Source organism: Electrophorus electricus, chromosome 15 (genome assembly GCF_013358815.1).
Source record: "Electrophorus electricus isolate fEleEle1 chromosome 15, fEleEle1.pri, whole genome shotgun sequence".
Lineage (NCBI taxonomy): Eukaryota > Metazoa > Chordata > Actinopteri > Gymnotiformes > Gymnotidae > Electrophorus > Electrophorus electricus.
This window is the reverse complement of record NC_049549.1, coordinates 10,629,537-10,646,537: the sequence shown is the minus strand read 5'-3', so window position 1 is coordinate 10,646,537 and position 17,001 is coordinate 10,629,537. Positions and strand designations below refer to the sequence as shown.

The window sequence follows — 17,001 nt, the reverse complement described above, 5'->3', positions numbered from 1 at the left end:
TAATGAAATGAGCGATTTAGCTAGAATCATTAGGTTGCTTTCTTCGCGGTTGTACGGTCATTTCCAGTGTTATGGTGAACTTCCCCTCGGCGATCAGCTGACTTGTCTCGGTTACTCAATAATCTGGAAGAGGGGTTGGGGGAAAAGCAGCGATGGCGGCGGAGATTCATTCGAGACCCCAAACATCCAGACCTGTACTTTTGAACAAAATAGAAGGCCACCAGGACGCAGTGAACGCCGCGGTCCTGATCCCAAAGGAAGATGGAGTTATCACAGTCAGCGAAGACAGGTCGGTATCTTAGCTAGCTAGTAACAATGCTCGGATTCGGTACAGTGTTGTAGCCAAATAGCTTTAGCCACACTAGCACCTAAGCTAAGATACCTCAGCTAGCTAACTATTTGGACAGTCAGGAGTGTGCAACAATTCTGCTGGGCTAACTGTCAGTTGAATGTGAGATTTCGAGAACGAGTCGGTTGGTTTGTCGCTTACCTTTGAACTTTAGTGTTTAAATGTGTACGGAACGTGTTCTGAAACCCGTCTGTTTTGACGTGTTCTCTTAATGTTGGCTATAATGTTAGCTATCTTCACAATTCAACCTGTTAGTGCAGCAACGATTTCGAGAATTCCTCGTTGATGGTAACCGAGTCAGTCGTATCTGCAAAATTTCTACCCAACCTACAGTTGGATGCTGTTCGGGTCAAACGCGAATGCTTATGTTGAACTACGTAGCTAACGCGAACGAGGTCAGTGGCCTCGATTATGTAGGTTGCTTAAACTGTCTCAACTTGTGCTGTGCAATGTACGACGTACAATATTTCAGAAGGGAAAGCCAGGAAAGATTGTAACCTAGCTAGTTAGCTTACTTATAGGATTTTCATGACAAATGTTACTTGTAGTGCAATGCGGGAATTGCTACGGCATCTGTATTTCCTCACGGGGAAAAGATCTTTGACATTTAAGAGCAAAGTTCAGATTTCCTTAATTACACCTTCACTTGATGTCAAACTGCACTGATAAATAACTCTTAGAACCTGGGCTTATAAGTCTGTTAAAAAACTGGCCTATTAAGTGGACAGAATATCGACTATTGATGTGCACTTGCATCCCAATGTAGCTTTCATTTGTGGCAAGTTAATTTTCAATACATCACTGCCTTAATGCAAGAACATTTTGTAAGAAGAGTTAAGACATTCAGTTTGTATTTTGTAGCTGGTGCTAACAGCTCATGAGCAACTGGGACAAAGTTTTCTACTTCCCTAGAAGGTTGTTATAGGGTGTGTTTGTTTATCAGATGTTAATTGACCTGTCATGTGGCTCCATGTAAAACACTGCGCTGAGGTTGGAGGGCCATCTGTTGCATGATTGGCATACAAAATGTTGCTTCATTTTCTTTCATTTCTTTGCTTTTAATATGGCAGTAAAGCATTATAGGTTTAAAAGTATTGTTTTTGGTTGCTCGTTTCAGGACCATTCGGGTATGGCTAAAGAGAGACAGCGGACAATACTGGCCCAGCATTTACCACATGGTGTCCTGTGAGTGCAGCATCAAATTCAGCTGAGTATTCCCATGACACAGAGCAGACCTGGAACCGAAGAATGCCTGCAATGTTTTTCAGGGGAACAAAGCACTCTCGTAGAGTGTTGCTTCTGCTTTCGTGCTCTGACCCCCTTTAAGGCATATTCGGTTTCTCATGCTGGTCAGGGCTGTAGTAGCTCTCTTAATTTTGCCAGAGTTAAAACTCTTTGGGGAAAAAAAAAAATGCATATATGAACACCTTAGTCTAAGTCCTTCCTTAATTGTATTTTGTTTGTTTTTCTGGCAATCTAAAACTCTTGGTCTTGGTTGTGGCTCCCTGGCTCTTCCAAGCGCGTTGCTGTTTCTTCACTTCTGTTGTAGACAGAATGTTAGTCAGGTGGGATGTAGTGTCCCTTCAGTAAATGTAAATACATCACATGGGTTAAAGCATAGGTTTGACTTTCCACATTCCTTTTGTCTTTTGTTGCTCTCTCTCATTCTACCTGTTCCCTGTCTCTCTGCTTCTCGTCTGCTCTCTACTCCCTGATCCCTGTCTCTCTGTTCCTCTCATACACTGTCTAGCTGCATGTTCATGTATGTCGTATCACCACGAAAGCAGACGGATCTTCATAGGACAGGACAATGGAGCTGTTGTGGTAAGTTTGTCTCTATCCCCCTCTACTGGTCACTGTAGATCAGGTCATTCTCTATAAAAAGAGTGTGATCATTTTGTAGTACTCTCTTTTTTATTTTATTTTATTTATTTATTTATTTATTTTTTAAATTAGAATTTCTTTTTAAATTGTCACACAGGAGTTCCTCATCTCTGAAGATTTCAACAAGATGAACCACGTGAAAACCTACCCAGGTATTATTGAAGTAGAGTGCTACATATAGCAAAGGTTCATGGGTAATGAAGCTTATGAAATCTTAACCCACATGGCTCAATGAGATGGGAAGTCTGTTATACAGCGAGGGGAGAGCGAGCCTGTTCTATGGCCTCTGGATGTGATGCACAGTACACAGTAGCACCAAATCAGATCAGAAACCTGCCCGTTTGTATATGTCTGTTTCATTAAAAAAAAAACCATTCTGGCTTAAATTAAATTTTTTTTCCCTCCCTCTCCTCATCTTTCTCTTGACTTCTCTAAATTACTTCATGATGTTACTGTCAAAAATGCTGCAGACACACTGCACAGTTAGAAGTTGAGTAAAAAAATAGTCTGGAAAAATTTCACTGAAAGAATGCGAATAATACTTGGAAAATTGTGTGGGCATGCAAGTGTTCACGTCCACGTCACTTGCATATAGAGTTGTTTAAGCAAACATTAAATGTACATCTGTGTACATTTTGCACAAGACAGGCAGGTAGTTGAAACAATGGTGTGTTTTAGTATTTAAATTTTTAGATTTTTTTAGATTTATATTTATAAATTTGTACACATTTATATCACACATGCTGATTTTTTCTGTAGTGTATCTTGAGATGAATGTGTGTGTGCATGTGGGGGTTTTTTTCTGTCAAGAATGGGTCACTTCAGTTCGTTATGCACAAGAGACATCAACACCCAGCCCCTCATTTCAGTTGAGAACTCTCACAGGACCTGGAAGTGTGTGTGTGTGTGATGAGGGGGGGAAAATGGTAAAATTCAGGTAGCATATTAAAATTAAAACCTTTTTGTCAGTACTCCCCTTGAACTCTTCTTGCAGACATCTCTTTTTTTTTTTTTTTTTTGCACGAACACATGCTACTTGGCAATCTTGTTTTGAATTAAAAATGTTTATTCGTAGCCAAAGGAATCTGCATAGTACATATGTGTAGCTCTGCAGAATCCATGTCTTTTTAAACACACAAAATAACGCAAGCCGGATCGAATCTTCAGAATGGACCTCAGAATCCAAATTTGGACTGCATCTGGAGATGAGTGTAGCTTTGCTGCTCATGTGTGTTCCAGCTCACCAGGGACGCGTGTCAGACATGGTGTTCTCTCTGCTGAGTCAGTGGGTGGTGAGCACAGGCCATGACAAGAGTGTCAGCTGGATGTGCACCCAGAGTGGCTCCATGCTGGGCCGACATTTCTTCAGCTCCTGGGCCACCTGCCTGCAGTATCCTTAAAGTGTGTGTATGTGTGTGTGTGCTCTCTTAAAAGCACACGTCTGCTTTGTAATTGCATCGACTGTGTGTGTGTGTGTGCGAGATATTCTCAGTTTCCTTGACTGCACGGTCAGGTACGATAATGATACTCGTCACGCATTTGTGGGTGATTGCTCAGGCCAGATTACCCTGCTCAAACTGGAGAGAGACACGTACTCCACCATTACTACTCTGAAGGGCCATGAAGGTAACGCACGCACACGCACGAACAGTAAGACTCTGGTAAGCATTTTTATAATATGAACATCTGACTAGTGTGATGTAACGCACACCCCTGTTCTCCCCAACCCTGTGTAGGTAGCATAGCGGCTCTGTGGTGGGAGCCTGTGCAGAGATGGCTGTTCTCTGGTGCGTCAGATCACAGTGTAATCATGTGGGACATCGGTGGGAGGCAGGGCCGAACACTGCTTCTGCAGGGACATCAGTGAGTACACACACGCTGGCAGTTGTGAATGTACTTGATTAGTAATGGGGAGGTTGGCGGTTCAGTCCCCACCACTGCCAAGGCCCTTAACCCTCAGTTGTGTTCAGTCCTAATTGTAAGTCTCTTTGGATAGTGTCAGCTAAATGCTGTAAAATGAAAATGTACATGTGTGTACATTTGCACAACCATACCATACTGGAGTTGACAGCTATTTTACATAAATGTGAAACAATAAACATACACAGTGTGTGTGGATGGATGGATAGATAGATTTTTTAAAAATACACACGCAATAGTAAATGTCTCTAGTGTCTTGTCCTGATGGGCAGTTACCTAAACTCTTAAAATTCCAATTTAGAGTTCAGGTCTTTCCTCTCTGTCTCTCTCACCCTCCTTCAGTGAGAAGGTGCAGGCTCTGCGTTATCTGCAGCTCACCAGCCAGCTGGTCTCTTGCTCGGCTGACGGAGCCATAACAGTGTGGAACATGGACACCCCACGGGAAGAGGTGCATGTGTGCACACACTTGCATGCATATATACATACTTTGTATTCATATTTTTTCTGAGACACTTCAGTATCAGGACCGAGTTTAAAAACACTTGGGGGGTGGGAGGACATTATTTGTGGTGATGTCTGTTTTATAGTGGGAGCCCTCTATCTTGGTTTGGACTGTGTTTGACAGCACAGCATTGTGCTGCTTGGTTCAGTGCACCGAAGCCTGTTCAAAACTACCTAATGTATTCGTAAGCAGTCATGTAGTATTTGGATTAGTTAGAGTGCTCTAAATCTTTTATTCAAAAAACATGGTTCTTTCAGCTTTGGGTCCCAAACATTGGCAGAAGGAGGGGGGAAAGCTATTGGAGTATAAATACTTTTTCATGAAGTCTTTTGCATTCATAAATGCATATTATTAGAGTATAAATATGTATAATAATTCTGAAGTAAAACAATCTTCAGCTGCTTTTGTCATGTTACTAATGTTTTAGAACAGCTATACAAAAGAAAATTCTTAATTAAACCCTTTGTTCCATATGTACTAAACAAAATGGCAAGGCAGACATATCTAGCAGTGATCCCATGTAGAGCTTACCCTAGGTCTGTCCCCTCTAAGAACCTCCCATCATGCACCTGAAGGTCATACTCTGTCATGCCTGCTATGAAATGTTAAAGCACTGAATGCTATTAAAATACATTAGCATTAAGCAGTGCTAGAGACCCATTTGTCAGTCCTGAAGGTAACAAAGCAGAAACTGGTGCAAAAAGAAAATGGGGCAGATGAAGGTATTATTTCATTAACCGTCCCTGACTTGCAAGCATTTATTTCTGCCGGTTGTTACCTTATACCTTAAATAGGATGGGCCTAAAGCATTAAAGCCATTTTTTAACACAGTTATATATACAGAGATGTATTAAGACTTTATAGACTTTATAACTTGCACTGGGTTTTGGACTTAAATGACGTTGCCTTGGTTTGAAATAGCCTTGAAATATTGAATATACTTATATAAATGTATCCTTAAAGTATAAATGTGGCCTTTGAATAATTGATTTGTAAGCTTAAAACAGAAAACAGCCACTGGAAGCTGAACTCAAAGGCTTGACCTGGGCCTGATGGTTTCTGTTTAAGCACGGGTTGCTGCTAAGCCTAACCCTGACCTTAAAGCACAGCTCGTCACGGGCACTCCAAATCGTTCCATGTCACCGTGGCTCATTACAGCTACTGTATTCATGGTAACCAGCCCTTACTAAAGAATTAAACTGTAGGTGATGGAGAAAGTGATTAACAGTTTAATTTGAGAACGAGTCACCTTTTTATTTTCTCTTTTTTACAGGCTCCTCAGTGGTTGGAGAGTGACTCATGTCAGAAGTGTGAACAGCCATTTTTTTGGAACATTAAGCAAATGTGGGACACTAAGACTTTAGGACTCCGACAGGTGTGTTGCGTTAACTACTGTTGCTATGTGCAATCTAGTCTTTTATTTCTTTGGACTTATTCAAAATCTAGCAATTTTTGTGTGCCTGTCCAGCTGTCTTTATTAAGCGAGTGTTCCTTTAAAGCGCTGAGATGAAGCTTGTCTTAGCATAGCCTTCAACTGATTTGTTTAAATGCTGTTGTAGTTAAAGATGCTCTGTGGGATTAACTGCAAATTTAATAAATACCACAGCTTGTTTACATGGCAAATGAACAACTACATATTCCTTATATGTGATGGAATAAATGAAACTGGAACTTTTAACTATATTTAATGTGAAATTATGTTGTGCAAATATGAGAGGAAACTTCAGAGTTATGTGCTGATCAGCTTTAGCTGCCTTCCAGTACTGAACGAGACTTCATTTTGCTGCCCACCTGATCCCTTGTTTGCGTATTTCTCTGTATTGCAGCATCACTGCAGGAAGTGTGGTAAGGCGATATGTGGGAAGTGTAGCTCTAAACGTTCTACGTACCCCGTCATGGGCTTTGAGTTCCAGGTTCGAATGTGTGATGACTGCCACAGTGCAATCAAAGACGAAGAGTAAGAGCTCCCAAACTCACCTGCACTGCCAGCCATTTTCCCTAGACAGACATATGTGCAAAGAACCTTTTAGTATACACATGCATACATTGCCAGAGAGAAATTAAAGTGCCACAGTAGTGAAGGAACACCGAGCCAAATGGAAAAACCACTTGCACAGACAGGTTCATTCCAAAATGGACTGCAAAAGTGATTTATGAGCACTTTTATGTAGCAATTTTCTCTTGCGTATGAACAAAATTTGAAAGTGGTCCAGACCAAAACTGTTGTACTTTTCTCCAAAGAAATAAACAAAGAGAAATCAGTTTCATCAGTGTGAAGAAACCTGAGTTTGGATGTTAAACTCGATCTTGGCAGTAAGGCAGATCGTTATGTTGCTGTTCTACTGGACAGCAGAGTTTGATTTTCTCTCTGTTTTTCTTCCATAGAAATCTAAACAGCAACAATAATCTGATCTACAAAAACCAGATGCACTGCGATGTTGCCTGAGCATATGCTACCTTTTATACTAACTTTTTATATGCAGGGGGGAAAGCATTTAATTATTACAAATAATTAGTTGTTCACATAATTACATCCTCAATTGTAACTTCTGTGCTGTCATGGCTAGTCTTGTCTTCCTCCTTTGACCTCCTCTTGGTTTAGTCCTGAACCACAGCACCTTGGCAAGATGCTGTTTAAAGCACAAGTGCTTGAACCACCTAGGGTGAAAAACCCCGAATTAGGCATTAATTGGTTAAGGGAGCCTCTGTAGTATAACTCGCTGTCTGTGTCTGTATGTCACAGTCGGACCTCCTTGGCTACTTTCCATGAAGGGAAACACAACATCTCTCACATGGACATGGACCCAGCTAGAGGCCTCATGGTCACCTGCGGGAGTGACCGGATTGTAAAGGTAATGCACGCACCACACGCATGCACGTATGAACAAAAACACACACGAGCTCCTTCTAGGGGCTCTTTCATTGGTCACCCAGCAAGTGTGTCTGTGTACCACGGACACACGCTCACGCAGGGTCCACCTTCCTCTGTGTGGGTTTCCCCTAATTGACCGAGTTCTGTTGTCAGGCGTGACGCCGTGGGTGGGCGTCTGGGTGGCACTGGGAGTGATGAGCTGTGTGGGCAGCGGCCCAAAGAAGACACGGCGATTCACGTCACTTCCGACAGCTTGTGAAAGCCCTGTGGTGTTTCTGTCGTGCTTTCCCTCAGTCCCCCTCACAGATCGTCAGCTCTCGTTTGGCAGGAGAGACCTGTAGTGGGGTGGGAACGTACCGTCAGTGCCATTTGTCCACAGCGGGCGGGACACGACACACAGACCACGTGAAGTCCACTTCATCGGAAACGTCGCACACATACAGCTACTGTGGAGAAAAGAAAGTATGGCCTGACTATTTATTAATTTGATTGCATCTCCCCACAGATTTGGGACATGATGCAGGTGGTTGACTGTGGCATAGCAACAGGCCTCTCCTCTCGCTGAGTGATTGGGCCTGAACCTCTTCGTCCCCAAATGCTCCATCCACAGACACCGATCAGCCAGTCCTCCACTGACAGCTGTACCCCCATCTACTTTCTACCTGCCATTTTTTTCTTGGACCGTGTGTGTGTGTGTGTCTGTGTCTGTTGCATTGGAATGGTTTATCAGCCACATCCTTTTCTTAATGGTCTGTACCCTTGTGGGATTACACATGAATTTGAGGTATTTCTAAGCACAATATGGGGGGTGGGGGTGGCTTTTAACATGTAATTACTTTAACTGTTTTTCTTGCTGTCACTCTCTCGCCTTATCTACTTTTTCGACTCAGGAAACACTTATTCAGAACAGTGGAAAAATTGCACCCTAGTAATGCTATTTGTTGCTATAGCAACTGAGAACATTTCCTTGCGGTGTGTTGACAGTACCCAGCAAGCAGCATGGTGACATCAGAAATCCATTAATTGGGTGAGATGTGGATTAGGAGTTACAGTTCATTTTGGTCACCCACAAACTTGAGGTTATAGGTAAGGTTTAGGTGAAGGTTGTAAATGATTTAATACAGGGTAAAAAAAATTCTTTGGGTTAAGATGTCCTGCTCTGCACAGAGCCCTAACCCTCTCTCATTGAGTGGCAGCTCCAGAAGGAAGGATTGTCTTATGGGAATGCTTAGACTTAAAAACAGGCACAGGAATTCTACAAGTTTCTGAAGCTTCTAGTACTAAATGAAGCTTCAGAAGCCTGTTTTTAGAAGTTTCTGATGCGCTATTAAGCCAGAGCTGTGTAGGTCTGTTTACAGCGAGCTGCCAGTCACACCTGTTAACGCCGACTGATCTCTTCTTCTTTTGACTGAACGTTTCTCGTCTTTCCTTCTCTTTGCACTGATCTTGTACGTGTGTGTGTGTGTGTGTGTGTGTGTAAGTAAATGAGTGTAACTCACTATTGTATATATGAAAACTGAGCACTAGCCTTACACCCCAATCTACCATCAATACTCTACTTATGTTGCACCTTCATTCCATTAATCAAAGGTAGATTGGTCATGAAAACACTTAAAGTTGCTTAAAGTTGGTTGTCAGTGGTGACCATGTATACCGATGGCTTGATCTCGGATGCTGCACGCTGTGATACTGCATAGATGTGTCTATGAAGGAAGCTTGTAACACTGCAGCATCTGCAACCTTGAGGACTGGCAGAGAGACCTGACCATGTAAATTAGTCAGGCTTTGTCTGATGGGCAGGGCGTTCTCAGGCTGGCCTACTGTTTCCTACACCGCTCTGACAATACCGGACAGAGACTGACTCTGTTTACAGGCAGGGGTGCCTTAAGAAGCTTGTTCAGTGGAGCGATTCCTTCTAACTGACCTAATTTCTGAGCTAGTAATTAACATGTTAAAATTCCCTTGAGATCATTCAGCAGATCTGTTTATCAAGAGGAAAGGCATGCTTGTAATTCCGCAGAGCAAACCAACTTATAAAACACAAACACTCGTAAATATTTGAACCTTTTGTTTAAGTAAATATCCTTTGTCTGTCTTCTCAAGCACTTCGCTCCCTGTAAAAGCACTGTAGGACTTCTGAAGTCATGCTTCTTTTTGTTTCTTGTGATTAAAATAAAAACACTTGGCAGTTGTTTAGTTGTTTATGCATATAAAAATTAAATGTTCAAACTGAATGAGACCATGCAGACCAGTAAGGGCTGGTGGAGAGCGCACAGATTAGGTAGTGGTCTGTTCGTCATTTTCAGTGCGGGGCATCATTATTTTAGCACTAGGACTTGAGACTCCTATTCACTTCAGTATTTCTCATTCTTATTTTTAACCCAGCTTTGTCAATGACTTGCATTAGTTTTTACAGTGACTGTCATTTGGCCTTTCTTTATGTAGAAAGTTGACCACCTCTGTTGTACAGCTCTTGCATGTGTTTTTACGTTGACGAACCCCTGTTGATCAATACTGAAATAAATGATGACGGGAGTCTTCCACTGGTTGGCTATTTACAGCCAGTGAGACTGAAATAAATATTAGTCCTTAATTCTTGGGCTTTATTTTTCTATGGTTTTTGCTAGTTCTGGTTGCATTATTGTATGGTGTGTTCAGAAATTATTTATATTGTCTTGACAACTTTTCTCTCACATGATGCATTTGTTCATATAGGCATTTATTAAGTTTAGACAAACATAGATTCCATAGAACACAGTTAGGGCAGCATCACCACTATGACAATCCACTGTTACTTTCTAATTAAATTAAAAACAGTGAAACATCACTATGCAAACCTTCTTACTTTAGGATGTTAGGCATCACCATGGAAACATCCAATCACATCCCTGCAGATCCAGTCACTGCCCCTTTGCAGACAGAACGCACCTGAGTCAGGTGATTGGTGGAGGAGTGGGTGATTGACGGCTACAGTGACTATGGTCAGAGCAGGTTCCCACCTGGTCGACCTGATTTGTTGGAGTCACTGCCACAGCAAAGGGAAGATGCACCATGGACAGATAAAATGAGACACGTTGTTTTGACCAATGAACAGTCAGAAAAAGTATGCATCTGTAGCAACAGGGCCTGGAAAGTGCAGAGAGAATGGATACACGTAAAAGCAGTCTATACATGTATTTATACACTTATTTAAGCGCAACATTAGACACGTTTGTGATGTTTTGAGCAGACATGCAGTCACACGGACTCCTAATCTTAGCTTAACATTTAATAATCGTTAAAGATATTAGTGATTTGTAAAATCACTCCTTTTCCATTAGACATGAGAGATGCAGGTGTATTAGTAGGTTTTAACATTTCTCTCTATTTCAAGCTATCCTGGTAAATGTGTGCACAAGATATTTATATGGCACCTTGTATACGTCTCAGAGGAGCATAAAGCTTCTCTTTGTATGCGTTATGCATATTTGAAACATTTCGCCCTGTTTAAATAAGTTTGTGTGTGTGTGTGCGCTTAATTATTTGGAACACGTATAGGTTATTCCTGTGTGTTGAGTGTTCAGTGAGGTTGGAAGCTCTTTGCGATCTCCTCCATGACACTCATAAACTTCTGATCTTCCAGTTGTGAACTGTGTGTCCAGGCTAATGGCAGATGGGCTCCTACCATCTTCCGATCTATAATATATGCACAGACAAAAGACAAACAAACAGTCTGGATTTGTTTATGCAAAAAACAGGGTTAATCTAGATTGGCTAATACCTAATAAAGAACTTTCTGGATGGATATATATATATATATATATATATATAAAATGTGTGTGTGTGTGTGTTTAGCTATTGTTAAGCAAATTAAATTACACACAGGAATGAGTTGGAGAACCGTACTCATGCATGTGACCTGCCGGATGTGTGCTACTTGTGCACTGTGCTGTATTACATGAGTGTCGATATAGCGAGAGATTCACTGTCCTACTAATGAATTCTGAGGTCATCCTGTTTGTGCCTGGCACTAAGCCCTGTGCTCTACAGCTGCACTGGGCTTCTGCCATCTCCCTACACACATATTTCTCTCTCTCTCTCTCTCTCTCCCCCTCTCTCCCTCTCTATCACTTTCTTCCTTTCCTTTCACTCCATCCATCTCTCTGTCCAGATCTGACCATGATCCCTCTTTCAGTTGTTTCCTTCTAATAGCCGTTTATCAATGTTTTTTCTCCTCAAAGCGGATTGCTGTAAAAATAGCAATTATTTGTTGTTGCTGGATGCCTTAATGATGGAAAAGTCTCTGTGTGTGTGTGTGTGTTTGCCCACCCTGGAAGAATCTGCCGCTGGGTTTGGTGACAGCGGCCTCGGACACGGCGAGCCACACCAGCGTGTCGGCCCCCTGCTCCGGGGAGCGCAGACGCTCCTTCATCGAGCTGTGGAAGTCTGGCATCGTATTGGCGATCACTATAGACACGGTGGCAATGGAGAGAGGTCAGAAATGGGCTACAGATGGGATGCCCTAATAGCTTTCACCTCACATTCTGGAGGAGGCTGTTGTGGAATTATTAATAGCCTTGACTTTTTCACATTTTAAATGCAATAGACACTATTTGGATGGTATAACTCATCCTGTTTTTAACTTTGCATTTGTAAGTGCATAAATGAAACTGTGTGTGTGTGAGAGAGAGAGTGAGAGAGAAATAGGCACTTTACTTGGTGTGTCCACCCAGCCAGGGTGCATGACTGAGAAGTGGATGTTGCTGTGAGCTTTAGCAAACTGTTCGGTCATGACCACCTGTTGCCTCTACAAAACAGCCAAGACCAAACAAACCCTCAAAATCTGAAGGCTTAGCACATCAAGCACATGAGCAGAACTTCACTGAGTGCATACACAATCTCAGGCCGTGGTCGTGTACCTTGTTTTGTGCATACACCATAGTGCCGTCATATCGGCCTCTCTGAGACTGCAGGTTTCCAGTGCGCAGCTTCTGCACCAACATTCCCCCTGATGTCACTGTGATCTGACAGACAGACAGGTTTGTAGTTTTTGTCACTGTGATCTGACAAAGCGGTGTGTGTTTTTTCTCACTGTGATCTGATGGACAGAGAGACAGGTTTGTAGTCTATCAACATGATTTGCAGATAAATGCAGGAGCACTCGGTGAAGTGTGTGGTTTAACCCCCCACTATTTCAATAATCCATTATCTAAATATCTCAGTTCCCCAGAGCATCAAATCATGCACGCGCACACACATACTGTCACTGACTTACAAGTCATGATTAATGTGTACCTCAAAACCCTTTCCTTTCCTCGTCCTCGTTAACACAGCAAATCAAAAGCAGAAGCAGCGATGAGAGAAATTAAGAAATAAAACTCCACTACACACACATGTACACACTCACCACTCTGGGGTCAGGGCTCTTCTCCATCAGTGGGATCAGACTCTTAATCAGAATATACATAGCTGAGACAGCCAGAAACAGGCATGGAAAGGGTTGAATGAAAAGAGAGGGAAAACATTACGAGCATAGGGACCCACGCAACTGTGCTTCAGTTTTGGAAACCGTTTCAGATTACATGGGTCACGGTGAAACGAGGTCAATTTCATCACTGATCCGAGATCAGACAATGCAGAGGTTCCCCATATTCAATATCTGTGTGTCTGTTTTGACTCACCAAGCGAGTTAATGGCAAAACTCTTCTCCAAGCCTTCAGAATTCACCTCTCGGTTAGTCATCATGCAGCCTGCATTATTGATCTGCAGCATCACAGTCAAACTTATCAGTCACATCAAATGATCAGCACATTTCTTTTAAGCTCCATTCATGGGCTGATGGGGTAGCGGTGTTCTTTGCTCACCAGCACGTTGAGGATTTTGTATTTTTTCTTGAAGGATTCAGCAAATTCCCACACCTTCTTAGTCTCGGACAGGTCCAGGATATGCACATAGATCTCCTAAAGTCATACACACACACACACACACACACACACACACAGAAAAAAATGCATAGAAACAGAACAGAGGGGAGAGCTACGAGCCAAGCAGAGATATGTTCTCTAAAAGCATGAAGAGTTGGCCAAATTCAGCATCAGGTCAAATTTTCTACATATCATTCGATCTTTTCTGATTTTAAGGTAATATTTATAATTGGCATGCACACAAAAGGCAAAACTTTGGTTTGATAAGATCAGTATGTAGACGTACCTGAGACTTATCTTCCAGATAACCCCACATAAAATCCCACATTGTTAGTCAAGAGGACTAAGAAAGTGCCATCATTTAAATATACCTATCTTTACTTGCTGTCCATATAGAGTCCTCAGTTAAAGGTCAATCCCAAATACAGATGAAAAACCACTAGTCTGGCCTGCAAGGGTTCATTCACGGAAAAGGTCATAAAATGTGCTCTCACTTTGTTTCCAGACTCCTTCACAATTTCAGCCCTGGCTTCCTCTGCTTTGTCCTTGTTTCTGCACACCATGTGGATCGTACCACCTGAAAGGATTGGAATATATTCAGGCACACACACACAACAGAACCACTGACTCTAGCTCGACAAGTACCTAAAGAGTCTTTTCTATGCCCCAGGTGTATTCAGTATGCCCACACACTCTCTTAGTACCTTTCTTTGCCAGAGCCATGGCTGCGGCTTTGCCGATACCGCTGTTGGCGCCGGTGATCATGAAGGATCGGCCCGCCATTGACGCCTCAACATCTTTTTCCACAAAGTGCTTAGACGCCGACTCATACGCTCCCCTGGATGAAGCACACAGAACATCAGTAATGTGCGCAGTGTGGCCAATGACAATTTACAGCTCTGTAGGAGTTTTAGAGTTTCTGCCAAAGATAGACATCCGAATTAATCATCCTTAAGCATCCCGAACCAGTGATGCTACTTTAAAATCTAAAAACTTTCACATACTTAAAGCTCCTAAATCTAGTGTACTATTCAAACCACTGTGATATTGCTGAGCTGTTGAACCGATACAGCTGTCTCAGTTCACTGGATGTGATTTTTTTTTTTTTAAATGTACACAATAAATGGGTCCAAGTCAGAACCAAGGCATCCACAGAGGTGCCTGCCATCATCGTTTATTTAACTAAGGCGAGGCAAGGTGCATCTCTTGGCGGCTGCCTCCGTGCGGCGTTTTTGGCAGGATGAATGAGCAGCTTTGTCCGCGTGAGCCAAGAGTCACCGGGCGAAGGGATAAAGGGCGGGAGGCGGCGCCGGGGGGCGCGAGCTCCAGTGGGTAAATGCCCGCACTGTTCCCAGGCTTGTGCGGAGCGTAATGAGGCAAGTGGGGTCATGGTGGGCAGTGGCGGTGGAGAAGAGAGTAAAATGCAAACAAAAGGGAGATTTAGACAGAGAAAAATGTGAAAGATGCATGCACTGGGGGAACAGAGGTTGGGTGGGAGAGAGAAGAACTGATTGCAAGGGTGGTGATAAACAAAGCCTGCAAGACAACTGAGCTAGTAAACCAAACAATCATTTGAACGTATAAAGCCACATCAAGGTAGGATGAGGGGAAATCCACATATTTGATGATGTACTCTCTTAGATGTTTAGAGCTTCTCCAGCCCCTGGTCTGCAGGTCGTCCATGACATCTGGTTGTCCATATTAACCTTATACAGACACAGCCATTATCTGTCATTAATGAACACAGACTTTGAACCTGGATTTTGAAGTTAATGACTTGCCATGTTGTGATCAGACCTAATCTGCTAGGCAGCTTGGAATAATAAAGAGCCCCTAATGCAAGATATCATTTCATACTCGTGGCTGGGGATAAAACACACAATTTTATAGACATTTGAATCCCAAATTAATTAAAATGACTTCAAATCTCATAATATAGGCCTAGGAGGAAATGTCACTATGTTGAGGCAACAGGATTTAGCATGCCATCATCTCCCACCAGCGTTTCAAGATTGTGTGGAGTGGAACAGTCTGCTGCTGCTATCCATCCCCGGCCAGGGTCAGTCTGCTGCTGCTATCCATCCCCGGCCAGGGTCAGTCTGCTGCTGCTATCCATCCCCGGCCAGGGTCAGTCTGCTGCTGCTATCCATCCCCGGCCAGGGTCAGTCTGCTGCTGCTATCCATCCCCGGCCAGGGTCAGTCTGCTGCTGCTATCCATCCCCGGCCAGGGTCAGTCTGCTGCTGCTATCCATCCCCGGCCAGGGTCAGTCTGCTGCTGCTATCCATCCCCGGCCAGGGTCAGTCTGCTGCTGCTATCCATCCCCGGCCAGGGTCAGTCTGCTGCACCCACCTGGTCCAAATCCATCAAGTGAACTGAAGAACCAGCCCTCCACCCACAAGTATGGAGCGTCCAACCTCATCCTCTGAAGGGTGTTGTCTGTATAGCGCTGCAGTCTGCATCACACGGCACAGCTCACTAGCAGTGTGTGAGTTTGTGTGAGAATGATAACTGGTAGCCTGTATGGCTATTTGTATGTAAAGCTTGTGTTACAAGGTACAATCTTTACAGCAGCTGTTACTGGTTGGTTTCTCTTCAACAAAGTGATCAAACTGGCTAGCAGGGACTCAGAAGAGGGATGAGTGGCATAAATCAAAGCCCTCTCACACAACCCCAGAGCCAGTGGCATTATTATGGCAGGAAACAGAAATACCAAAGTGTCTGTAAGCATTACTATTGTATTTTCATTCTTTGCACTCATCAGGTTTGCTGAAACCCACTGGTACCAGTATATAGAACCTTTATATGTAAATATTTTCCCCTTTCCTCACAGAATAGTTGGCTAAACTAGAAGGTATGTAGAAGTAGAATACACGTATAACACAAATATACATCCCCAAATACAAAATTATTGATTTGGATGTGACATTTTCAAATAACAAGTGTAGTCCAGAGATAATCTATAATATAAGGGAACTGAAGTCATAACATAATAATGCATAATATAAAAACACAGTGGGGAAAATCTTTTTAGCACTTTAAAATTGTGTTTTTAGTGTAAGATGCATTACATGCAAAACATTCATTTTGACAGAGGATGCTTTCACGCAAACTGTTTTACTCTTGCCACCCATTAGCCTCAAAGTTTAATACATAACCCACATTATTTGTAGTATTTGTTACAGATCACATCCTAATTAAAAGTGAGTCTTACACCTGTGCAAAAATGGACCCAAGCTAGGAGAGTTTATTTTGTCAAATGTCTTTACACCTGAATAAAATAATTTAAACATAAAACGTAAATCTATAATGCTGAGCAAAATTTGTCTATAACTTTCAAAAATTTCACACTAGCGTTGCAATAATTAAAATGTTCAGATCACGCATCTTTGGTTAGTTCCTGTACACACACTCCTGTGTGCACAAATGCAAAATGAAGGAAATACAATAACACTGGTTCTTACTTGGTAAATTCGGTGAGCCCTTTCAGGAACCACGCGGAGTTCCGATACAGAGACATGATCGTTTCTTGGTCGGTCGGTTCGCCCGCTGTCACCGCTGGTGCCCGCTGCC

General features: G+C 42.7%; 2 protein-coding genes across 2 annotated transcripts; one reads left to right on the top strand and one right to left on the bottom strand.

Moving 5' to 3' along the window:
- The first annotated feature begins 104 nt into the window (after positions 1 to 104).
- On the top strand, positions 105 to 10,120 carry wdfy1 (WD repeat and FYVE domain containing 1). The gene is made up of 12 exons (XM_027025473.2): positions 105 to 289; positions 1,467 to 1,534; positions 2,100 to 2,173; positions 2,331 to 2,385; positions 3,473 to 3,623; positions 3,747 to 3,859; positions 3,970 to 4,096; positions 4,496 to 4,601; positions 5,929 to 6,030; positions 6,482 to 6,612; positions 7,399 to 7,507; positions 8,033 to 10,120. Exons 1-12 carry the CDS (start codon positions 153 to 155, stop codon positions 8,090 to 8,092), a joined length of 1,233 nt encoding a protein of 410 aa, XP_026881274.1. The 5' UTR covers positions 105 to 152; the 3' UTR covers positions 8,093 to 10,120.
- A 107-nt stretch (positions 10,121 to 10,227) lies between these two features.
- On the bottom strand, positions 10,228 to 16,999 carry LOC113587006 (DHRS-12_like_SDR_c-like domain-containing protein). The gene is made up of 10 exons (XM_027025474.2): positions 16,893 to 16,999; positions 14,135 to 14,268; positions 13,925 to 14,007; positions 13,371 to 13,466; positions 13,188 to 13,269; positions 12,914 to 12,975; positions 12,426 to 12,530; positions 12,223 to 12,313; positions 11,836 to 11,973; positions 10,228 to 11,202 (listed from the first exon to the last, which is right to left on the bottom strand). The coding sequence occupies exons 1-10, from the start codon at positions 16,946 to 16,948 to the stop codon at positions 11,087 to 11,089; spliced, it is 963 nt and encodes a 320-aa protein (XP_026881275.1). The 5' UTR covers positions 16,949 to 16,999; the 3' UTR covers positions 10,228 to 11,086.
- Between the last annotated feature and the right edge of the window lie 2 nt (positions 17,000 to 17,001).